At 52.6% G+C, this 24,620-nt stretch overlaps 1 protein-coding gene across 2 annotated transcripts; it reads right to left on the bottom strand.

The window, feature by feature from the left end:
- Nucleotides 1-1,969: 1,969 nt before the first annotated feature.
- On the bottom strand, nt 1,970-23,001 carry znf219 (zinc finger protein 219). 2 transcript variants are annotated; one of them, XM_088915156.1, is made up of 5 exons: nt 22,883-23,001; nt 12,567-12,684; nt 9,707-11,987; nt 8,525-8,689; nt 1,970-5,752 (listed from the first exon to the last, which is right to left on the bottom strand). In XM_088915156.1, exons 3-5 carry the CDS (start codon nt 11,982-11,984, stop codon nt 4,494-4,496), a joined length of 3,702 nt encoding a protein of 1,233 aa, XP_088771282.1. In that variant the 5' UTR covers nt 11,985-11,987; nt 12,567-12,684; nt 22,883-23,001; the 3' UTR covers nt 1,970-4,493. The 2 variants fall into 2 exon arrangements, with proteins under 2 accessions (XP_088771282.1, XP_088771280.1); XM_088915154.1 differs by lacking the exon at nt 12,567-12,684.
- Nucleotides 23,002-24,620: the final 1,619 nt, after the last annotated feature.

The raw sequence follows: 24,620 nt of genomic DNA, 5'->3' as shown, positions 1-24,620 counted from the left end.
CTGGTAACTGAAGGATGAGGGCAGTGCCTTTCAAGTCCTGTCTGGCTCCCTGACTGTCTGGCTCCGAACTGACCAGCAGAGGTGTGAGGCGCTGCTCCAGACAGCTCCTATCGCTCCAGTGCAAGATCTGCAGCAAGTCTGACCCCCCCTGTCGGGTCTCCCTAGTTTTCCGAAAATGGAGTCTGATGAAAACCGCCAACCAAGATTCTGTTCTGCTCGGCACAGGGCTACACTGTTTATACGCTCGCTGTTTCGCTGCTCACAGCGAGAGACCGAGGTCGCTAGACCAGGCTTGATCAGTCTTTCCCCCTTTTAAATTTCACCGACCTCAACCACAGAGGAGGCGAAACAGTTCAACAGTCTCTCCCAGCTCTGCGGGGGCTGCTTGTTGATTTAACCTGCAGACACAGCGCCCTCTGCAGGACCGGGACTGAACCGCCCTGAGCTGGAATCTTCAGAAGGATGTCCTTCTAACCAGGCTTGTTTCGATAGCCTGGCAACTGAAGACTCCCCCAGCCTACAGCTCCTGAACTTTGAACTTTGAACTTTGACATACGGTGGGTCTCGCACACAGAGATAAAAAAACGGAAGAGGGGCCTGTGTCCCACTGAGGCTCATGGCTTCTGCACTGAATGAAAGTTTTATTGCTTCATAACTGCTTGGTCAGTTTTGTTGCAGATTTTGACAGAAGTACAGGTTGTCTTGTTTAAACCCTTCCCCAGCAGGAAAGCAGATTCTTGCTCAGGAGCGAGAGAAACTGTTTGGATCTCATCCTCTTGTCTCTCAGAGGCACAATACTCGCTACACAACATGATTGATCCGAAATAAGATTGACTTAATGGGCATTACGAAGAAAATTATAAGGTGCACCATTGTATATATACAGGTTAAAGCAGTAGCTCATATGCTCTGCTCCATTCCATTGATATCTGTGAGTCTCCACAGTAGTAAACACAATAGGACAGGAGACACACCAAGAGAGAGGAGGTGACAGAGAATCCCTGTTATAAACACAAACAGGAGAGGAGACACAGTGAGAGAGAGGAGATCACAGAATCCCTCAGTAATAAACAAAAAACAGGACAGGAGACACAGTGAGAGTGAGAGGAGGTATCAGAGAATCCCTCAGGGATAAACACACACAGCAGGACAGGGGAGAGTGAAAGAGAGGAGATCACAGAGGATCTCTGAGCAATAAACTCATACAACAAGACAGGAGACAAGGAGAGAGAGGAGATAGCAGAGAATCCCTCAGTAATAAACACTCAACAGGACAGGAAATACAACATTAAGGTCGAGGGGGTACAGAACACTACTGCCTTAATTGGTGCTGCTAGCGAGCTGAAAGTCAACAACTCCTTGTGTAGACAGGTCTCATTTTCAAAGAAAAAATCTATTTTGGAGAAAGAAAATATCTCCCACAGTGCTTTGCTTTCCCACACAATTCAATCCACAGTCTTCACTATATGTATGTATTATAATTATTATTAATATCCTTTGCTGACATTAACATTTTATCAAAATAATAATAATAAAAATTATAAAATAAAAAAACGACATTTTTTTTTTAAAAAGCTACACATTTCTACTGGGTTCCTATCCATTTACTGTTAGTGTTTTATATTTAATTTCTTTTATTTTCTTCAAAATCTATAGACCTAGAAAGAAGGAGAAACGAACAATATAGCTTCGGCACACGTGGGTGTCAGTGCCACGCGAGTGCTGGCCAGCACTACGTTCTTTTCCCCGAAAGGAATGTTTGAGTTTCGGGCTTTTCTATCGAAATAAAAATTCCAAAACTTGATTTCCTGAATCTCACCCTTTCAACCCCTCTTCCACCACGCCAGTCTCTTTTCTCCTCCTGCGTGGGGGTGTGTGTGGGGAGCGGGGGGGGGGGAAACTTTGGGAAAAATCCAGTTTGCTCAGCTTATTTTATAATGTTGAGAAAACAAAAAAAAACAAAAGTCTCTTTATGTATTTTTTTTTAATATTGATTCCTTTGATGTACATTGATGCTGTCCTAAATACTGGCACTTAGTGTAAACGAGAGAAAATGTCCCTTGTTTCATTTCTGTAACACTTCAACCCTTGTCCTTAAAGATGTCAGAAAACAAAACATAGTGTTGAACCTCTCCACGTCTTGCTACTGCAGAGGAAATAACCTGGGATGCCATTTTTCCTTCCCAGAGTTCATATCCCGACAACTTCTCAGGTAAACGGCAGGCGTCCTACTGTTTCCACGGTGGGTTCTCTCCGGTACATGGGGAAAAGGGTAGGACACCTGCGGTGTCCTTTAGCCTGGTTGAGAACAATGTGAATGTGAGAGAGACCAGCAGTGAGGTATCCCACCAAACCCAGTGGAAGTTCCAGTAGTTCATTAATTGGTATCTACGGGTTTCCCATTCCAACAGGTCAAGACCTGCACTTTCCAGTTGCAACCATTTCAAAAAACAGTAGAGACAAGATTATTACAGCAAACCTTTGAAGGGGACAGTTCACATTCTGTAGGTAATCACTTGACTACTCTTAGACGTTCACTGTTGAGCGGAGTAAAGCAAGTGTTTTTTCCAATAAATATCAGCTCTGACCCTGAGAAATCCGATGCTAACATCTACTAGAATTAACCAGGAATCTTCAGTGGGGAAATTCTGCTCCCAGGCTGTTTTATAGTTGAACTCGGAACCAGAGACATCCCCGTGGCAATCACAGCCGAAACGAGGCTATGGATCTACTCTGTGGTCGTTTTCCAAGCCATTTCCGTATTTCCACTTGGACTTCACTGTCATTGTTGGAGATCTGATCTTAGAGAGCTGCCCCATCAGGGACAAGCTGCTGCAAATCCAGCACTGTGAGATTTCAGCTCTACATTGGGTGGAGGCAGAGGCACAGCCAAGCGAGTGTGATGCAGAAAGATGGCCTTCACTTCAGAAGGTACATCCTTTTCTCAGGGCAGATAGCATCATTGAAGGGAGCACCCCCATTTCAGAATATCCCAGGGTGACAAAGAAATGCAGGAACAGCTCGGGAACTGTCGTTTCAGCACAAAGACCTCCAGAACTTTACAAAGGGACAGGAGGGGAAGTGGGCAAGGAAGAGACTTCCCCTCCTGGAAAGCATGTTGGGTGGGTAGTTCCAAAAACCCCTTTACTTCTTTAACCCCTGTAGAAGCAGCGGTTGCCATTTCAGACAGTATTAATCAACCCAAGGCATCCAGACAGACTACAACGCTCAACGATGAAAATCGCAAAGTTGTCAGGCAAGTGCGAATCACAATGAATGTAATGTAAATTGTCGTAGCAGGACATGGTGATCCTGTGCACGTCCTGGCCGAAATCCCATATCCGTGCAAGGGAGTGACTGGACAATGTGGATGGGTTTCCCTTTGTCCACGGGACAGAGGGCTGTCAGCTGCCTTTTAATTGAACCGTTGTCATAATATTGTATGAAACGTAACGCCAGTCAATGTCTGATTGATCTGCTTACTGGTTTTAAAAACAAATAAACAAAAGGACATGTCTCTGTACAGGGAAGCTATCCAGAAGACAACAACATTCTAACACTGGAACAAGAAACCATATATATATATATTTTAGCATTCTGCAGATCAAGGCACTGTCTGTCACCTGTAATGCCGACAGGATGAGGAGGAGGGCGTGGGAGAAAGAGGGACACATTTCTGGTTTCACACTAAATGAAACTAGGAAAACTCAGAAATCACCAAAAAGGCCTCCAGAATTCAGGTTTAGGCAATTGTGGTTTTTACTTGGAAGTCTGGTGTAGAATATGGATTTTGAAGGACTCTCTGAACACCCAAACTAGGACTTTTGTTGACTGGCAGGAACTGGCACTATGGCCTCTGCTCAAAGGTTTAAGCTAAATGGCCAGCAAAAGTGATAACTTGTGAATAAAAGTAACTGTGAAACAGTCCTGTGAATCCGGCAAGAAGCTGGCATAAAGAGTCCTCTTCCCAAAGGTACTGCAGAGCCCCCAGTTTTCTGGAAAAGTCGGGGTAACCTCCAAATCTTGGAAACAACCTCTTCTGCCTTTCTGGCAATGGTTAATTGGTGCTCACTAATCTCTTGATTCGTCATGGCTTTTGCCACAATTCATCCAAGCAAGCTCCTGCCAGCCGACCTCATTGCCCTGTGCTTTTGCAGGGTTTTAACGGTACTCCTCCGTGACATGGAGGTAATTCACCTGAAGGGTAGGCAGGGTTCTTCCAGTTGTGCAGAGGCTCTTGGGACAGGACAGGGCAGTGGAAGTGTGAGCTGAAACCAGTGGCTGGGGAGAGCCCTCCCAGTCGTCACTGTCGTCTCCCAGGATCCGGGTGGCGTGGAGGAGCGTCTGCAAGAGGCAGCTAAGAAGTGAGAAGCGGAGTAGGTAATCCACAAGGGAGCGTGGTGACCATTCCTCCTCCCTGCCTACAACTCCCCCCCCAACAGCGTCCCTCCCTCCCCCCACCTCGCTTGTCCCGTCTCCCTCCGGAGACCCGACTAGTCGCCCTCGATGCTCTGGTCTTCTTTCGCCGATGGTAACTCTCCTGACCCAAAACCCCGAGAGAGATGGTTCTCTGGGGGCAGGACTGGACTTGGAGGGCTCCTCTCTCCTTGAGACGGAGACTCCCCAGTGCTGCTGCTCTGGCTGCTCTGTGCCTCCCGCTCCTCCTCTTCCTCCTCCTCCTCTTCCTCTTCTTCCTCTTCCTCTCTTCCTCCATCCCCATCCTCGAACTCCATTCGTTGGGACTCTCCTGCGGTCGGATCCCTGGGTGCTTGATCTCTCTCCGGGGGGGTACTGTTGGGGGCTGTTGTGCCACTTTCCTCCGGAAGTATCCCATTGGCAGTGGCTCCCTTCCCGGGGCGGGGGGGAAGGCCCGTTTCAGACAGCAAGAGGCGTTTCAAATCCTCTGTGGGGGACTTGCGGATGCCCAGCAAGGGGTCAGCCCAGAAATCTCCTCCCGGGCCCTGTCCCGGCCAGGGGGGTAGCGCCTCCCTCTGGGTTGCGACTGACCCTCCCAGGTATCTCCCCCGGTCCTTGCGCCGGGACTTACTGGTGTGGTTGACCTGCAGGTGCATAGCCATGAGCTCGGCGGAGGAGGTGCGGAAGGGGCAGAACAGGCACTGGTGCAGCGTCACCCCCTCCTCCCCGGGGTCCTGGGGAGGCCGACGGGAGAGATCCAGGGGTTCAAAGCCCCCCCCCGGCCAGCCCCTCTTCCCATTAGCATGGGCCGCCGAGGCAAACTTGCTGGTGCTCAGCGGTTTCCGGCGGGACGATTTGGGCACCTTGACTCGCGGCCCCTCGGTGGCCCAGCTCTGGAAGCCGGGGAAGGCCTCCTCTCCTCCTCCTCCTCCGCTTCCTCCTTTCTCTGTCTCCGGCATCGCGAGCCAGTGCAGCCCTTCCTGCGGGACCTCCCGCGGGCTCCGGCGGGCCTCCTTCCGCTTCCTGCGGTTCGAGGACCCCGCCTGCCACGGCTGCTGGTGGGGCGAGAGGCTGCTGTTCCTGGGGGCGTCGCCGCCCGCCCCCCCGAGCCCCGCGAAATCCGGCCTCCCGAACGGCTCCCGGTGGGCCAGGGAGAAGGACTGAGGCGCCCTGGGAGAGGCGGGGTCATCCAGGAAGCCGGCCGCGGCCGTGGCGGTGGTGGCGGCAGCCGCGGCGGCGTTCCTCTGCTCCCGGTGGTGGCGCTGAAGGTGGTACTTTAAAGACCCGGACTGGGTGCCGGCGTAGTCACAGTGTGGGCACTTGTAGGGCCTCTCTCCTGCCAACACAAAGATCATTACATAATAAGGACAGGCAAGACCGGGTCCTTCCGCCCCTTTTTCTGTTCTTTGCAAAATTCTACCAGGATAACAAAGGTCTTTTGGCAGAAGATTCAGGGTTATTGTTAAGTTGCTCATGTGCTTTGTAAAAATATTAAGACCCCCGATCCTGCTGTAAACTGCTTTTGCTTCAGCACTGTTCGCAGCCCAATTAACCTCCTTTTTCTGTTTCTCTTGTAAATGTGTACATGATTTCACAGTTCATAGGTATGTGCAGAATGTTCATGCAGAATTCAATTCTGGTTTATGGGTGTATTAAAAAAAAGTCCTGGGGAGGCTCAAGAATTGATCCGATGCAGTTACCCTTGACATCCACTAGGTGGAGACTGCAATCTAAAAATAGAACTTTTGGCACAGCAGCATTGGTTTCACTACACTGGGTTTGATATGACGATACTAATAATGTTCCCTGACCTGGAGAGAATTATCTACAATATCAGAGCATCATTCTAAATAATAATCAGAATGGTTGACAAAAAAAAGACCATAATACAGAATCCCTCTGTAATAAGCTCGCAAGAGGAGAAGGCACTGAAGTGTACCCTGCACAGATATTTCCATATAGCGGCCTGCAATTCATCTTTTCGACTGACATATTTCAATTCTTATGCTTTAGAACTGTATGCATATGTGAAGTATTTTCAATTGTAAATTGAAAAAAGTAGGGGTGTTACCCCAGTATCCTGGCCACATTTCCCCCTAGTCTTTACCAGTCATGGCCTCCTAATAACCCCCCTCTCTGAACTGGCTTCATCACTCTGCTCTCCTCCCCACTGAGAGCTGGTGTGTGGGGAGAGTACTGGAGCATCATCCAGGTGGGGCTGCACACTGGCGGTGGTGGAGGGGATCCCCATGACCTGTAAAGCGCTTTGAGTGGAGTGTCCAGAAAAGCGCTATATACAGGGTAAGTGTAAGCAATTATTATGATTCTACTGGCAGATTATTATTATTATTATTATTATTATTATTATTTAAGGGCATAGTGAAGAATGAGAGCAGAGAGGAGGTAACCGAGATGATGATGATCATAATAATATAAATCAGGGGTGCCCAACTAGTCGATCCCCGGAGTGCTTGCCAGTCGATCGATCGCAAGAATGTTTGGCAAAAAATAAATGGGCTATTTGACTATTTCTGTTTTTCGAAAGCCCAAAAATTCATTCAGTTCTGTGCATGTAATGTCATACAATTTACTGCCCTTGTGTGTGTTTAACCCTTGTCAAATGGGTTGTAAAAGCCTCTTCCCTGAGTGCAGACTGACACTGAAAAATAGGCAACAGGAGCTCCGTAAATAGAGAGTGTTGTGTGTGTGTGCGCTACAGTACCAAAGAACTCTTGGTTATTGCCGCACGAACCCCACATTCGCTACAGTGCGTAGTGGAGTGAGACAGACTGGCCGTGACGAATCCGCCAACAGCTTGATAGGTTTGATTGCCTATTTGATAGTTGTAGAGTTTGAGCGCAAATGATGAAGCAAAGAGACCGAAAACTTAACGTCACCACAAGGAATGGGAGCATGATTATTTTTTGTACTTTCACATTCAAATCTGCAATGCTAGCGTCTACGCGAAAAAGGGAAATACTGTATAGAACAACGTTTTAAAACTGCACACAAAACGTATCATGTGGACTTTCCCGCTAATAGTGAGTTATTAGCCGGATTTCACGAGGCCTAATACAACGGGAAAGTGGCAATCATCGCATCATTCCGTGTGAGCCACGTCCTGGCTCAACACAACAAGTCATTCTGGGATCGAGAAGTAAAAAAAAGCGTTTGCTGAGGCTGTTGGCTTGCTGTTTGGAGGTTTCAAAAACAAACATTTTTGGCGAGGTTCAGACAGCTGTTGCCTGAAATCAAAGAGTTTCTCAAGTCGTCTAAACATGGTGAATATGCCCAATTAGAGGATGACCAGTGGCTTCTGGATTTAGCATTCCTCACAGACCTGACTGAACCGCTGAATGAGCTGAATGTCGAGCTGCAGGGACAACATAAACATGTCATCGACATGATCAGCAGTGTCAACACGTTATAAAAAAAAACAAGTCTTCTCAAGTAAGCTTCTCAGTGCCAATGCTCACATTAAGGTAGGATATTATTTTTTCTAAAATGGAGAACATGACTTGTTCACTGTAGCACGAGTCACTTGCTTTTATTTGCTGTCATTTTAGAGATGGGTATCGTTATTGTGCTGATGTGTCCACAGTCTGTTTTCCCTGTATCAGAGCTTCAAATTCACACTGGTAGATTGCTCTGGACTGGTAAATGAGAAAGTTGATCTTACAGTAAAAAAGGTTGGGCACCCCTGATTTAAGATAAGATTACTTTATTGGCCAAATACAATTTCTTGCATTAGGAATTTGTCTTTTCGCAGACCCCAGCTTGCTCTCCATGAGACACACGGACAGGGAGAGAAGCTGGGGGTCAGAGCACAGGGTCAGCCATTGTACAGCACCCCTGGAGCAGCTGGGGTTAAGGGCCTTGCTCAGGGGCCCCACGGAGTCAGATTCCTCTGCTGGCCGCGGGATTTTAACCGGCAACCTTCCAGCCACCAGCGCAGATCCCGAGCCACAGAGCCACCGCCCCGCCCCACAGCATATACAGTAAGCGATCGGGCCGCAGCGGTCCGGCTTTGCCACGCCGCCGCGAGAGCACAGGGGGCAGGAGAGCGGAGGAAGGACTCGGGCAGCCGGGAGAGGGAGAAGGCTCTGACCTGTGTGGACCCGCAGGTGCACTTTGAGGTGGTGGGAGGAGCGGAAGGTTTTCCCACAGTAGGGGCAGTCCTTACCCCCGGTGCCCCGCACGCGCTCCCTCAGGGCCGGGGCCGGGCCCGGGGCCGGGGCGGGGGCCGCAGGCGTCCCCCTGAGCCCGTTCTCCGCTGAAGAGGGACACAGAGGGGAGGGGATGGCAGGGGAGGGGGGAGACCGATGGACAGTAGGATAGGGACAGAGGGGAACGGACGTACAGGCACACGGAGGCAGGAAAGAGGGAGAGAGAGAGAGACAAAGGATTTAAACTGAACTGCACAGTCACTGGAGTGGGGATCTGCGTCGGCAGGCGCAGGCTGCAAAGGAACGGGTAAAGGTTTATTCCCTGCTGAAAGGAGAAGATGAGAGACACGAGGTTCCAGCTCCTCCTTCGGGTGTCGCGTGTCTTCTTCTGCGATACCCGAAGAAGTCCCCGCAGCCGAAACGTCTCTTTACTCTCAGCACGGAATAAACCCCAGCCTGCCCCTTCTCCAGCCGCTGCCGAGAAAGGTGTAACGCAAAGGACACGATCAGCTCACTTCCTGTAAGCTGACAACTTCCCCCACCCGCACTCCCCGACCCCCCAGAGGCTGCGTGTGTGCTTGGGGCGGCGTCTCTACCCGGCACCCAGGCTCGAGTGCTGCTTGACATCCTGTTCGTCTAACATCTGAGGCGCAGGGGAGCCCCTCCGATCTGGGGATTTCAGCGCGCGGGTCACGTGAAAGGGGCTGGTCGACGCGGAGGGGCTCCCCTGGGCTCTCAAGCTTGCCGGGAGGCAGACTGGATCCCCAAGTGCCCGGCAGTCCTTGTCGACGACTGCTGGTTCTTTGTGCTAATGGCACCAGTGACCTAGAGCAGCAATTACTCCTCGCCTCCCTTGGCGATCTGTGCAAAAGACAGACATCCTGCCTCTGGGACTGGTTTAGATTCAAGAAGTCACTGTACAGCCTGGGGCGGATTAAAGCCTGATCAATTCCTCATCTGAATAATTCTACAGTGGATGTCCCTGCTACCTGAGATCTCTCCTGGCAAGCTGTCTTGGTTAGCCAGCTCAGTAGCTGGGCAAGCTGTCCTCCTTGATCTACGACCTTTTTAGATGTTCAGTGTGCAGTTTTTCCCAGGCTATTCCTGCCAGGAGAATCCCTTACCTTGGAAATGGGTCAGCACAGCATGATATCCTCCAGATGACCCGGCCATCTTTCCGGCTACACCCCCTCCTCCTCCTCCTCCTCCTCGCTCCTGTAGCACTCCAGCCTTGGGGTGGCCCTGCGCCCCGAACTCCGGCCCTCCGACTCCACTCCCTCGCCTCTTCCCCGACTGGGCCGCCCCCTCCTCCTTCTCTCGCTCCCTCGTCTTCCTCGGCCGCTGGGTGTGGACCCTGGCGTGGACCCTGGCGTGGACCACCGCTTGCTGGAGGGTGCGGAAGAGCTTCCCGCAATCCGGGCATTCCCAAGAAGACGCGGCCAGGTGCTCTTCCCTGGACACCAGCCCCCCCAGGTAGGCGCGGACTTGCTCGGCCTCCCCGGCCACAGAGCTCTTCTTCTGGAGCTTCGGCCTCGTCTGCTGCTGCTGCTGCTGAGCTTGCTGGGACGCCGCCAAGCTCCGGGCAACCAGGTGCCATACAGCTGCCTGGCTTGCCACTCCTCTTCCTCCTCCTCCTCCTCCTCCTGTTGCTGCACTGGCTCCCATTTCGGCTACTTGATGGGCAGCCGCCTGCAGCCTCTCCACACAGCTGGTCCCCGCTTCCCCCGGCAGGCCCAGGTACCCCAGAATCGATGCCTTGTTGCCACCGCCGCCGTCGCTGGTTCCACAATCCCCGGCTCCAGCCCCTAAGAGTTTCGCCAAGGCCTCCCTCTCTCCTCCTCCTCCTCCTCCTCCTCCACCGCCGGCTCTGGCCAGCAGGAGCCCAGAATAGAGCGCCCCGAAAGCCTGGTTCTGAATCGCCTGGTTTGGATCGCCCGGCCCGGCTCCCACTCCGGCCCCAGCACCCGCCCCGCCGGTCTTCAGCCCCAGCTTGTTCAGGTGGACCTTCATGTGGTTCTTGAGGAACCAGGGCTCCTTGAAGCCCCGGCCACACACCTGGCACTTGTGGTCCAGCGAGTCCTTGTGCTTGCGCATGTGACCCTTGAGGAACCAGGACTGGGTGAAGCGCTGGCCGCAGGTCTCGCAGCGGAACGCGGGCGGCGGGGGTGGTGGTGGCGGCGGCGGCGGGAGAGCAAGGGGAGATGAAGCAGAGGCCCCGGGGAGGAACGATGGCGATGCGGGTAGCGGGGATCCGGAGGTGGAGGCAGCGGCAGGGACAGTGGTGGCGGCAGTGGTGGGCAGGAGGGCATCATCATCATCGTCGTCGTCGTCGCCGGCGCCGGCGGGGCCCGGGTGCTCGTCCTCCAGGTGGGCAGCCAGCGCCTCCTCCCGGCTGGCGGAGAAGGGGCACAGGGAGCACTTGTAGGGGTTGTGCAGGATGCGCACGTGCCGGGCCAGCTCAAAGGCGGTGCGAAACTTGCCCTTGCAGGACCGGCAGCGGAACCCGGCGGGGGCCGGGGCGGGGTCACGGAAGGGGGGAGGGGGCCGGGCGGGGGCGGGGGTCTCCGTCAGGGCGGGCAGAGTCCCAGAAAAGGGGGTCGGAGGGGGAGAGGCGGGAAAGGGCAGGGATTCTGATCGGAGAGCTGGGCTGTCTTCCGCACCCTCCCTCCCCGCGAGAACGGGCTTGTCCGTGACTTCCTTCAGCGGGCCGGCCGGTCCCTCTCGGTGGCTCTTGAGGTGGGCGGCCAAGTCGGCCTTGTGCGCCGCCCGGTGGCTGCAGTAGGGGCCCGAGAAGGGCCCGCCGCCGGCGCTGTGCGTGCGGGCGTGCAGGGACAAGATGCTGTTGAACCGGAAGCGCTTGCCACACACGGGGCACGGGAACCGGCGGGGGCCCCCTCCGGGGCTGGGGTTGCCCACGCTGTCTCCCCTCTGCCCGTTGTGGAACAGCTGCAGGTCGAGCTCGTCGCTCAGGCTGGGGTCCTGGGCCTCGGACAGGGCCGCCTCCAGAGCCCCAAACCCCAGGATCCGGTCCGCACCGGGACCGGGCGGCTGGGAAAGGGGGAGGGAATAAGGGAGAGGATCGGAATCATTCTCCTCTGGGATCGGGCTACCCGGATCGGCTCCGCCCGGGAAGAGGGCAACAGCTGGGGTGGGGGAGGGAGGAACAGAAGGCTCTTCTTCTTCGTCATCATCCTCTTCTTCTTCGTCTTCTTCGTCGTCATCTTCTTCTTCGTCGTCATCCGGAAAGGGAGAGGGGGAGTGGGATAGGGGGTATCCAGGAGAGAGGATGATTGAAGGGGAAATGGGGGGATCTTCGGGGCTGTTGTCTTGGGACGGAGATGGAGGGGGGGAGGCAACAGGGGGCTTAGAGAGCGTCGGGACACTCTCCATGGGTGACTCCATTCTCTGGGAGGGAGAGAAAGAAAGGGACAGTTAGCCTGGCTGTGATCTGCAGGATGGAGGGGCTCAAACTATAAAGGGACCCCGGCTGTGATCTCCAGGTTGGAGGAGCTCTTCCCAGAACGGGTCCCCAGCTGTGATCTCCAGCTTGGAGGAGCTCCTCCCGGAACGGGACCCCGGCTGTGATCTCCAGCTTGGAGGAGCTCCTCCCGGAACGGGACCCCGGCTGTGATCTCCAGCTTGGAGGAGCTCCTCCCGGAACGGGACCCCGGCTGTGATCTCCAGCTTGGAGGAGCTCCTCCCGGAACGGGACCCCGGCTGTGATCTCCAGCTTGGAGGAGCTCCTCCCGGAACGGGACCCCGGCTGTGATCTCAATAACCCCGTGACAGTTATTACAACCTCGGTTCAGAATTGTATGACGTCTCCGTCTCGTGTCCAGCTTGTCCGCTGTGCGGGTGAACAGGCCTGCCGGCGTCACGTCGGTCATGCCTGGCGTGTGTTTGCCCTTGCCTGAAAAGTGCTTCAGCAGCCCACTCTATAGACATAGGATGCGGCGTTCCCACTACAGCCCTTGGCGAGCCTACCAGTGCGATGGGCGGCCCATGCCCCAGGCTCTCTGGTCAGCGGCGAGAGACGGACTGAAGTGTCGCGATCCTGTCTCTGTCTCTGTCTCTGATCTCCTAGGCCACCTCTGGCGTTCCTCTGCCCCGGGAAACACAACACACAACACAGGTCAGGGGTTCGGTCCTGCCGATATTGTAACGAGCGTCCCCCTCCTTTCAGTCAGCCCCACCTCCGGTTCAGCCCTGGCAACAGTTACATCAGCTTGTCTTGTCAGCACCCCTTTTGCAAGAGAACATGGGGTAATAGTTCCTTGCACTTTTCTGGAGGTCATAATAAATCCCACTCTCACCACCAATGTTTCACCTCCACCTGGATGCCATAGTGCACCAGTGCTCTCACCACACACCAGCTCTCAGTGGAGAGGAGAGCAGAGTGATGAAGCCAGTTCAGGGATGGGGATTATTAGGAGGCCATGATGGGTGAAGGCGAGGGGGAAATTTGGCCAGGACACCAGGGTAACACCCCTACTCTTTTCGAGAAACACCCTGGGATTTTAATGACCACAGAGAGTCACCACAGGGTGAGCACCCCCTACTGGTCCCTCTAATATCTCTTCCAGCAGCAGCCTTAGTTTTTCCCAGGAGGTCCCCCATCCAGGTACTGGCTCACACCTGCTTGGGGTACACAGAACAGAGTGCGTGCACCCCACTCCCCCAGCTTTCTTCAAACAGGGAGACCCCAGAATACAGCTCCCGCCATTTCCCAAGTGCATGGAAAATCCCTGGGAAAACAGGATCGGTACCGCTATGCTCCTATTCCAGAGTAGCTACCGGGCGATACTCCCGCATGAGGTAGTGCGATCTGCTCAACCTGTGCCAGCACGCTGAGATCATTCCCTTTTCTTCATCACCAACAGTTTCCTTAAATATAGCCCTGCTCTCATGTACCCAGAAGGATTTCCTCTGAGCTACTCACACTGCCCGTTTCATTTCAGACACAAGGAATCTATTTCGGACGTTTGTACAGCTCGCTCTCTCAGGAATGCTGGGAGTATCGCTAAGGACACCAGGCATGCTGGTTTCTCCCTTTTCTTCCCCCTGCCCTCTGGTGAGCGTTATAGGAGCAGAAAGACACGTACCCTGTACGTCCAGATTCAGAGACACTTTCTTCCCACAAGCTGTCAGATGACTGAACTCCACCCCTCCACCCCTGGCTCACACTGGGGTGTTTTTTTCAAGCTGCATGTTATTTAACTTGCAAAGGAACAAGTAAAGGTTTATTCCATGCTGGAAAGTGTTATTTAACGTGTTATTGCAGCTGCTGTTCTGTGTTTATGTTTTCGGTGTTTCCTTAACGTCTTGGTATCGGAGCCCACATGCAAATAAGCAAATAAGCATTTTTGTTCCTCTGTGTGTTATTGAAAAGGAACAGCCGACGACCCCCCAGCACGGCCAGAGGGTGACGTCTTCGTGGGATCTGCGAGCCCGAGCTGCGCGGGGAGGCCAGGAAGAGGTTAATGCACACGTGCCCCCGCGACCGTCTATAGACGTGGCTCGGCACAGGACATTCGCTATCCCAAACAGGATGGGCGCGTGATGCTGCCGCTTCCCCACACACCCCTTCCTGAGCACATACACCAGCTTAGACAATGTGTGACGGCCGGAGACGCCACACGCCGCCGCTCTCGCCCGCTGGGGGCTTTCAGACGCGGGTGGTGTTGTCTCTCTGCGGGGGGCTGCTGCTAGGGGTCAGGCCCCAGTCAGTGATCGATCCAGTGTTCAGCACAGTGTGTACAGTGACACAGTGATAGCATGCTGAAACAGGCACGACCTCACTGTGAGAGTGAGACAGCGCAGTGAGAGTGAGACAGTGCAGTGAGAGAGAGACACAGCACTGTGAGACTGAGACACAGCACAGTGGGAGTGAGTCAGCACAGTGAGAGTGAGATAGAGCACTATGAGAGTGAGACACAGCACAATGAGAGTGAGATACAGCACAGTAAGACTGAGGCACGATTCAGTGAGAGTGAGACAGTGCACAAAGACAGTGAGAGAGCACAGTGAGAGTGAGACACTGCACAAAGAGAGTGAGAGAGTGCAGTGAGAGTGAGACACAGAGCAGTTAGAGTGAGAGAGTGCAGTGACAGTCAGACACTGAGCAGTGCGAGTGAGACGCAGCACTGTGAGAGTGAGAGAGCTCAGTGAGAGTGAGACACAGCGCAGTGTGAGTGAAATAGAGCACTGTGAGAGTGAGACAGCACAGTTAGAGTGAGACAGCACAGTGAGAGAGATACAGCACAGTAAGACTGAGGCACGATTCAGTGAGAGTGAGACACAGCAGTGTGAGAGTGAGAGAGCGCAGTAAGAGTGAGACAGCACAGTGACAGCAGTGTAGAAGGTACAGGCATTGCGGAAACACTTCTCAGCGAACAGGCCCTCTCCCTCCCACTGCAGTCCTCTATCTGCTGTTGTTGTTTTCTCACTCTCTCCCTGCTTCCGCTCCCCTCTCTCCTCCCCCCTTCCTTTCACCCTCCTCTCTCTGCCCCCCCGCACAGCATCAGCTGGCCCCCTGCCAGGGAATGCTGGTATCAGCTGGCAGGAGCAGGCCTGCCAATACTGACGACAGCGCAGGCGAGAGACGCACAGGAGAGCGACAGAGGAGACAATACAGATCGAGAGCTGAAACCGACACCCGGGGGAGAGAGGGAGTGAACAGAAGGAGAGAAAGAGAGATGGGGGAGAGACGCAGCCCAGACAAGGGACAGAACGGGCCTGCTGCACTGCTGGGACAGGGGGAGCCAGGGAAGCAGGAGGGGCTGGGGGAGCCCAAAACTGCTGCGCAGGTCTGGGCAAGCCAGCGCGACACTGATATGCTTCCCTACGGCACTTCCTGTTACATGGCCTTGGGCATTTTAAGTTGTTTGAGTTTCACTGGTGATTCACTGGTCCACAGAAAAGCAGCACTATCTCAGTAATAAGCGCACAGAAGCAACAGAGCAGGAGACACGGTGGAAGACAGGAGATCACAGAGAATCCCTCAGTGATAAAGACACACAACAGGACAGGAGACACAGTGAGAGAGAGGAGATCACAGAGAATCCCACTGGAATAAACACACACAACAGGACAGGAGACACAGTGAGAGAGAGGAGAGCACAGAGAATCCCTCAGTAATAAACACACACAACAGGACAGGAGACACAGTGAGAGAGAGGAGATCACAGAGAATCTCTCAGTAATAAACACATAACAAGACAGGAGACACAGTGAGAGAGAGGAGAGCACAGAGAATCCCACTGGAATAAACACACACAACAGGACAGGAGACACAGTGAGAGAGCGGAGATCACAGAGAATCCCACTGGAATAAACACACAGAACAGGATAGGAGACACAGTGAGGGAGAGGGGGTGACAGCAGCGCTAAGCTAAAAGGCTTGATTGAGTCGATCATCCAGGTGCACAGCGAGGAGTATCGGGCAGCAGGCCCGCGGCCTCTCTGGGGGCGGCGGTGGAGAGGCCCGTGCCAGCAGGGCTCTGGTCCTGGGCGTTTTGGGCCGGAGCGCGCGTGTCGTTGCGTGGGTGGGCTGCGGTTCAGCTCGGCATAAATCAGGATTTGAGGTTTTTATTTTTGCCACGGCGCACGCCCAACCTCCGCACGGCCGGAATTCATTTCCTGTGCTTCAACTTTCCCTGAACCCTCTCTCTCTCTCTCCCTCTCCCCCCTTCCCCGTGCGTCGTGCTCTCTCCTGTTTCTCCTGCAGCCTTTCGTCTTGTGAGGGTGCCTGACCTGTAGACACCTTCAGAACCAGCAGGGAAGGACAAGCCAGAGCACAGCAGCGGAAAATGCAGGGATGTGTTTCATAAAACTGAGAGTGGGAGGCACGTCTCTATGCAAAGGGTGGTGGGGGTGTGGAACAAGCTGCCTGGCCATGGTGTTGAAGCCGATATCCTAACTTCTCTCCAGACACAGCTGGATAATATCTCCCAGTCTGGATAGGAAACATTACTTTACACAAAGGGTGGCGGGAGTGTGGGGCTGCCCAGCCGTGGTGTTGAAATCGATACTCTGGCTTGTTTCAAGTGACAGCAGGATGAGCTCCTCCAGTCAGGACAGGAGGCTCTTCTTTATAAAAATATAATAATAATAATAATAATTGCTTACACTTATACAGCCCTTTTCTGGACACTCCACTCAAAGCGCTTTACAGGTGATGGGGACTCCCCTCCACCACCACCAATGTGCAGCCCCACCTTTACACAGTGGGTGGTGGGAGTGGGGAACAAGCTGCCCAGCCACAGCGTTGAAGCCGATACCCTGGCTTCTCTCAAGACACTGCTGGATCTGCCAAGTCCGGACAAGAGGCGCAACTTTACACAAAGGGTGGGGGAGGGTGTGGAACAAGATATGCAACAGATTGTGCTTTGTGCCAACAGGATCCTAACTGGCAACCAGAAAAAGGCACTCAGCGCGAGAGAGTGGCCACAGAGGGCGCATGCAGCCGGAGATTGGAGAAGAATTCCCAATCCCGGTCCTAAACACCTCTTCCTCGTGCTCGTGCCGATCTGTGTGCTGGCTGAGCTTTCAATGATATCTGATGAGCTGAATCAATTGCTTAATACATCAGTTAATCCGAAACTGCAGCTATTCATCGTTTCCGCTCTCCCAAAAGCTCAAGTTAATTATATCACCTCGAACAACTAAATCTGAAATGGCCTACAGTTAGAGGGCAGAAAGAAAACATTACAAAAATTCAAGGCCGCGGTTCTTGTTATGATTAAGGGCTCCACTGAGGAACAGAGCGTTCAGCTGGGTGGAAAACCAGGAGGCAGAGGGGCCGTGTCCCTGGACAGCAGCTTCTGAAGGTCACCATGAAATTCGCACTTTTGAAAGCCCAGGCGGGGGCAGTTTTAAGTTTAAGGGTGATCGACTGCAGGTCATATTACGTTCAATTCCCCCCAAAATCATCTGAAAACGGATCGGGAGCAGAAACTATCAGCCATCAGGGCTACATTCGCTGCCCACATTGCTTCTTTCGTTGCTCAATAACTTGCACGTCTGTCCAGTCTTTCAAACGAGGTGGGTGAGGTCGATCTTGAGCTCCAGCACCCTGGGGTGCTCGGATTAGCATCTTCTCCTCTTCCAGCATGTGGCCCTCAAGACAGATCTCTCTCTCTCTCGGTCCCGCTATTTTCTAACTGCTTCATCCATACAACAGTGGATCCCAGTCCTGGTCCCGGTGACCCACACACACCTGCTGGGTCGTGTTCCAGTCGAGCCCTGAGTTCCTTCGCTGATTTCACCATGAGATGAATTTGAACTGCTTGCTCCCAGCTCTTACACTCGTTATAGCTCGAACGGCTGTTTTTTGTAGGCGAGATGCCGTCCCCAAACTGGTGACAGGAAACAAAACACAAATATTCCAATGAAGCGATGGCTTAGGGGCAACTTCGCATTTAAAGTGGGAGAGGGTGAAAACCAGCAGGTGGGAGCCGGAGACTATCCCAGCAAGCAACGGGAGCAAGGCAGGGTACACCCTGGATGGGACGCTGGTCCCTCACAGGGCACACACTCGCACGAGGGCCAGTTTTCCCAGAAGCCAAATGCCCTGCAGCTTGTCTGTGGACTGTGGGAGGACACCGGAGTACCCATGGGAACATGGGGAGAACATGCAGGCTCCACACAGAGAGCACTCCAGAAACTGCTCACCACTGCTTTAAAATCCTCATGCTCACCTATAAGGCTCTGCATGGCTTGGCACCTCAGTACCTGTCTGAACTATTATCGCCCTACTCCCCACCTCGCAACCTTCGCTCCTCTAATTCTGCCCTCCTTACTGTCCCCCAAGCCCGTCTACACTCTGTGGGTGACAGGGCCTTCTCCTGTTGTGCCCCCAAGCTCTGGAACTCTCTCCCCAAGGATATCAGAGAGTCACCTTCTTTAAACTCCTTCAAATCCAGACTCAAAACCCTCTTCTTCAGAAGAGCCTTTACTGAACTGTTCCATTCTTCACCCCTCTGCTTTTCTTAGTACCACCATCCACGGCCTCCTCTGCATATCGTAATTGTGTGTTATCTTGTGTATTCTCCTTATTTATTGTTGTTGTCATCCTGTAAAGCGCTTTGAGAAGCCACCTTTAAAGGCGCTATATAAAATAAAGGTTTTTATTTTTATTATTATTATTATTATTATTATTATTACTGTCCACCAGGCCTCCCCCTCGCTCCCAGTCTCCCTCTTTCAATCCAGGATGTGTAGATTAACAGAAAGCAGTGTTCTTTGTCCTGTGAAAACATCATGGAACCCGGAAACAAACTGCGAAGCTGAGCCGCACGTCACATTTCATTGTTCGGCAGCCAGGGGACAATTTAAAACTTAAACCAGTGTGGTAAAGATACGGAGTTTGGTGCCTTCGCGGTCTCTCGCTAAGAGACAAGCAGACTTTCGGACGCTTTGCATCTTCTACTCCCTCCTCGTCCAGCTGAGCTCCTAATTGCGTAATTAAGCCCCTTTGCTCAGCCACCAGTCTGCGTAATTAAACTTTTCCGATTGGCGTCGATGCTCAGAAAGTCGTGCAGTTCCACAGGCAGTCTGTGACGTCTTTGAGACAGCTTGACAGTTCCCGCTGTATTTCAGAGCTGAAAGCGTTTAGGAAGCATCTAATTACAAACGTAATTAGCTTGCTTAAGTAACGGAGAGCTCGGCTGGAACAAAGATCAATTAATTGGGGGCCCAATCCATCCAACCAACCATTTCTAACTACTTTATCCAGTACGGGGTCGCCCAGGAGCTATCCCAGCAAGCAACGGGCACAAGGCAGGGTACACCCTGGACGGGTCGCCAGTCCATCACAGGCCAAACACACAGTCACAGCAGAGCCAATTTTCCCAGAAGCCAACTGGCCCACCAGCATGTCTTTTAGACCGTGGGACACCGTGGGAGCACCCAGAAGAAACTCACACAAAAGAGAGCAGGACATGCAAACTCCACACAGACAGCACCCCGGGTCTGGAATTGAACACAGGGCCCCAGGGCTGCCAGGCAGAACTGCTCAACAATGTATCACTGTGCTGCCTGAGCCCAGTCCAGCCCAGGTCTTAATGCCCTGTGTCAGCTCGGTATCGGTCTGATTGGATCACATTAACAACTTCAAGCCCTGGTGCTTGAAAGAGATCTTAAAAACCTGAAGACACACCACCTTCATCTCAGTCATGATCTCCTAAAGACCAAGGAAATACCGGACCTGAGAAAAATCAGACACTGGTGACCAGCTGAGCTAAATCGGTGCTTGGGATGGAGCAGGTGTCAGAGGCATCACGGCCCTCCTGGGTCTGTCCTGGGGAGCAGCCCTGACTGAGCTCCTGCCTCCTGCTACGGCCCACGAGCTCCTGGGCTTTCTTCCCCTTCACCCCAGGTAAAACTCTGAAGACCTTGCAACCAAACCACTTCCTGAGGTCAACAGGAAGTCCCGCCTCCCAAGACCTCCCCGAGTGACACCCCAAGCCCTCGTCTCCTAGCGCCGAATCTGTGGAATCTGCTCTTTCATCGGCCCTCTGCCCACTCAGCCTAGTTCGGACAGAACTCGGTCCCTCCCCAGCTTTCCAAGTTCAAAGACGCACGTTTTTCGGGGTGCAAACCCCACTGAACCTCGAATGCCATCTTCTTCATCTGTCCCGTTAGGCCTTAACTCCTAATTCGAGCGCGGGCTTTGGTGGAAATAAAAACAAAATCTTTCCCACATCCCGGAGTCGCCCTCCTATGGGCTGCCGTGCAAAGAGTAAGGAGACACGGGCTATCCCATGAGCCGGGACCGCCAATCTCCTGCCAACATTTCACCCCCGGGCAGATGGCACAGTGTGGCACCACCCAGCGTGGCGCCAGTGCCCACCAGCCTGGGGGCTGTTCCAGGCCATCATTGTGCACAGGTGCAACATGTCTATTTATTTCTGTCTAGTCTGCTAGCAGCATCTCCGTTCCATCTACTTCTCATCTCATCTCATCCCAGTGACCGGCTTTCGGCTTTCTTGACGTCTCTCTGACACGCACACCCGTGGAAGTGTGTTACACACCTTCGAACAACACGTACGTGTGTGTGGAGGGGGGCGTGATAAAAAAATTCGTCTTTATCTTCTTTACAGCAGCTTCCTGCTGTTTCATCGCACTGTTTTTGTTTTGTTCTGTGTTTTATTTTATTTTTTTCAAGCAAACGAAAAGTTCGGCTTCCACTTCGGTCGCGTCACACGATTTAAGTGGGAACCATTTTCAAGCCCGTCTCTCTCTCTTCGTGCGCCATCTCAATTAATACGCACATCAGCTTATTAAATAAATAATCTACGTCAGCTGGCCCTAAACAATATAGAAGCCTCACATCGCAAACAACAACAGCTTTCTTGGGAGTTGCTGCTCACAGTTCGTGCTTTTTTTTTAACATCAGAGTTAAAATGTCAACCGCTGCTGAGGTAACGCTCGCTACAGTGTGGTTACAGTGGGGATATTTTAATCTGTGACAAACGTTTTATTTTTTTCGGAAGCCGAGCGCCATTGTCTGCCGAAGTCAAAGAGGCAGGACACACGCAGACACTGCGCCTCCTCTCCTGATGAACAAAGACAGGGGGAGAGACGGCGTGTCATCACGGGTTTCATTTTGAATCTCTCCTCTCCGCCAATCTCGGCGACTCGACTCTGATCTGCATCCCTTTTTTGGGGGGTAAAATAAATAAACGACACGGGTTTATCCCCCCCCCCCCGTTTAGAGCAAAAACCGCTACGACCGTCCATGGGGTCGGCTGGCAACTTGAGCGGTTATTTTTATCCAAAGAAAAGCCACTTGTATTATATCTTCCAACAACCAACAAAAACTTTCACTCCGGCGGCGGCTGCGGCGGCTGCTACAGCGAGTGCCGGCAGCCGAGCCAGGCGGGCAGGCAGAGACGGAGTAACCCGGGGTGAGGGGGTGTTAATGACCGTCCTGGACCAAGTTCAGGCTAAACTCCCAAAACAGACAGACACACACACACACACGTCATTGATAAGACCCCACGCTTTTTTCTTTCCTTTAGGAACGCAAACGCCAGCTTCCATTACTACAGATCTGTTTTAGGAGGGGGCAGGAACTCATCCGGACTTTAAAAGCCCCCCCCCCGCCGCCTCTGAGCAGCTCCGATACCAAAATACCCATGTGATTTGTTTTGGGGTGTTTTTTTCCGCGTTTTAGCCGAAACATCTCCGGGGCTGTGACCCGAGGGAGGCTGGTGTTGAACAGACGTCCCAGAACACGTCGAGAAAGAAAAACTTTTCTTTTTTTAAACGCGTTCAAAAGTCCTCTCCCCTCTCCATCTGTCTCACCTCGCACACACACACACAAGCACGACTTCAAACTTTCGTCTAGTTTGGTTGGGTCACCGCCCCCCCCCCAAAAAAAAAAGTTCGTGATACAGATGTTACCCCCCGCCCGGGCCGAGAGGGGCAAAAGATGGAGGGTGAGACGGGGGGAGGGGGTAAAGGGGTTGAGGTAAGACCCGCTTCAAACTGGCGGTCGCTACCGGAGTCGTCCCTAACCGCCCCCACCGCCCCCCGCAATCAGCTACCCACCATCGCCACTGTACCCCCCCATCTCTAAAACTGTCCTAGTAGCGTTTCTGAACCGGCATCATCATCTGTAGGCCCGGTCTTCACAGATTATTTTTTTTTTGTAGCAGGCTCGTCTATTTGCCTCCCCGTGCCCTTAAGCAACATTCATTTATTTTATTTTTTTCCCCTGCAGAAGCGCACGGCGGGCCGGCGAGCTACGTGCTGTTTCAATTTTTTTTTTTCCCTCTCTCTCTCCCCCTACCGCGGCAGCCCGGCGCGTTACCCGTCCCGGCCGTCATCGCCGCGGAGCGAGCGAGCGAGCAGGTTAGCAAAAGAAAAAAACGCGCAAGAAGCAGCAGCAGCAGAAGAAGAAGAAGATCGATCGGGAGATAAAGAATTGGCGACCGGGACCGGGACCGCGACGAAACCGGCCCGGTGCGAGATCCGAACCCCGGGGCTTGTTCGGTTTCCTCACCCCGGAAGGCAACAACACCACCAAAAAAAAACCCAAGTCTGTTGAAGTCAGGTGTTTCTTTTTTGAGGGGGGGAGTTTTTTTAAAAAAAAATCTTCTAATTATCACCGTGCCCTTTTTTTTTTCTTTGGTGTAATTAATGAATTTGCCCGGAACGCAAAAGCGTAACTACAATTTTAACACCGACGTGTACGGTACGCACATGTATATGTTGAGAGAGATAGAGAGATGGTTTTTGTTTTAGGAAAAAAAAAGAACATTTTTTTGTAATGAAAGTAAAGCCAGTGTACTTACGTTAGTGGCGGCGGGCAGATTAATGACTCGGCACGTCATGATTACGTTTCACTTGAATTAAATACATTACGAGAAGGGGAAAACGGGTTGTGTTGTATACTAGAATTCGCCGTCCGACCCCCCCCCACCATCTCCTCTCCTCCCCCCTCTCTCTCTCTCTCTCTGCCTCTCGCAGTCTTTTTTTCAAAGATTTTATTGTGTGCGGTCGCGAGTGAGTGAATGAGAGAGAGAGAGAGGGAGACAGTGAGACGTAGGTTACGAATGCAATTATAATCGGGGCGAGCACCATTTTAAAAAAAACATTCCCACATTTTGAGAAACGCGACCCGGTCTCTCCCTCTCTCTCTCTCTCTTTCACTCCGAGGCGTGAAACTGCTGGCATAGACGAGGTGGGACAGCGAGGTGCTCAAGTTGTGTTAAAAAGTGAGGGGGAAAAAAACGATAACAACATCCTTCCTTCATCTGTAGATCACACACCACCTCCGGCCTGATTTCAGGTGACTTGAACGGCGGTGATCTAGTTTTTATTTCCCTCTCCCCGAGGCGGGCAGAGCACTTCCAGCTGCTCAGTCTGGTGTTAACGAGCCCCGAGAGCGACGGTAAATCATGTTACAGGACTTGTAATATTGTTTCTAAAGCCCCCCCCCCCTTGTGGGTCCAATCGCCGCCTTTCGCTGGATCTTACCCTGAGGCTTGTCGGCGAACTTCGCGGGTGAGGAGCAGGTCAGCTGCCCACCTCTGAGAGAGTCTCACACACTGACAAGTGCTCTAGTTACGAGTCTTAAGTATTTTACCACCCTCATCTATATAGAGTGTTGGACTGTCCTATAGCCTGCAGCTCACAGCTCACAGCTAGCAGCCTTACAGAAGCTCAGCAGGTGTGAGGCTGGTCAGTACCTGGATGGGAGACTCCTGGGGAAAGCTAAGGTTCCTACTGGAAGAGGTGTTAGTGAGGCCAGTAGGAGGTGCTCACCCTGCGGTCTGTGGGGGTCCTAATGCCCCAGTAAAGTGACAGGGACGCTACTGTAAAAAAGGCCACCTTCCTGTGTATGAGACGTAGAACCGAGGTCCTGACTCTCTGTGGTCATTAAAAATCCCAGGACGTTTCTCAAAAAGAGTAGGGGTGTTACCCCGGCGTCCTGGCCAGATTTCCCCCTGGTCTTTACCAATCATGGCCTCCTAATAATCCCCCTCTCTGAACCGGCTTCATCACTCTGCTCTCCTCCCCACTGAGAGCTATAGTGTGTGAGCGGACTGGCTGCACACTGGTGGTGGAGGGGATCCCCATTACCTGTAAAGTGCTTTGAGTGGAGTGTCCAGAAAAGTGTTATGTAAGTCTTTCTGTCTCTATATATCTACCTAGATCAATTTCTCTAAGATATGTCTCAGTCTCTCTACAACTGTCTACTATCAGTGCTCTCTCCCAACCTCTGTCCCTGTCATTCTGTCCCTCCCAGTCCTCCCAACAGCTGTCAGCATTCTCCACACTGTGCAGGGACTACATCAGTTAGTCACTATCTGTCTAGATAAGTGCCAGTCTCTTTCTATTAGTCTCTACTCATCTATCTCTATATATCCTATCTACATCAGTCAGAATGTCTGTCTAGATCAGTGTCAGTCTCTATTTATCAGTCTCTATATATCCTTCTATCTACATCAGTCAGACTGTCTAGATCGGTGTCAGTCTCTCTACATCAGTCTCTATATATCCTTCTATCTACATCAGTCAGACTGTCTA

Source organism: Atractosteus spatula, chromosome 5 (assembly GCF_055471065.1).
Source record: "Atractosteus spatula isolate fAtrSpa1 chromosome 5, fAtrSpa1.hap1, whole genome shotgun sequence".
Taxonomy (NCBI): Eukaryota; Metazoa; Chordata; class Actinopteri; order Semionotiformes; family Lepisosteidae; genus Atractosteus; species Atractosteus spatula.
This window is presented reverse-complemented; position numbering and strand designations above follow the sequence as displayed.

Bases quoted from the DNA above. Each gene is read 5' to 3' on its own strand.
- znf219 (XM_088915154.1), bottom strand. From the start codon at position 22,921: ATGACGTGCCGAGTCATTAATCTGCCCGCCGCCACTAAC. The intron at 11,988-22,882 runs GTAAGTACACTG...TCTCCCTCCCAG, and splicing joins ATCTGCCCGCCGCCACTAAC to AGAATGGAGTCACCCATGGA. The intron at 5,753-8,524 runs GTCAGAGCCTTC...TTGTGTTGGCAG, and splicing joins GCACCTGCGGGTCCACACAG to GAGAGAGGCCCTACAAGTGC.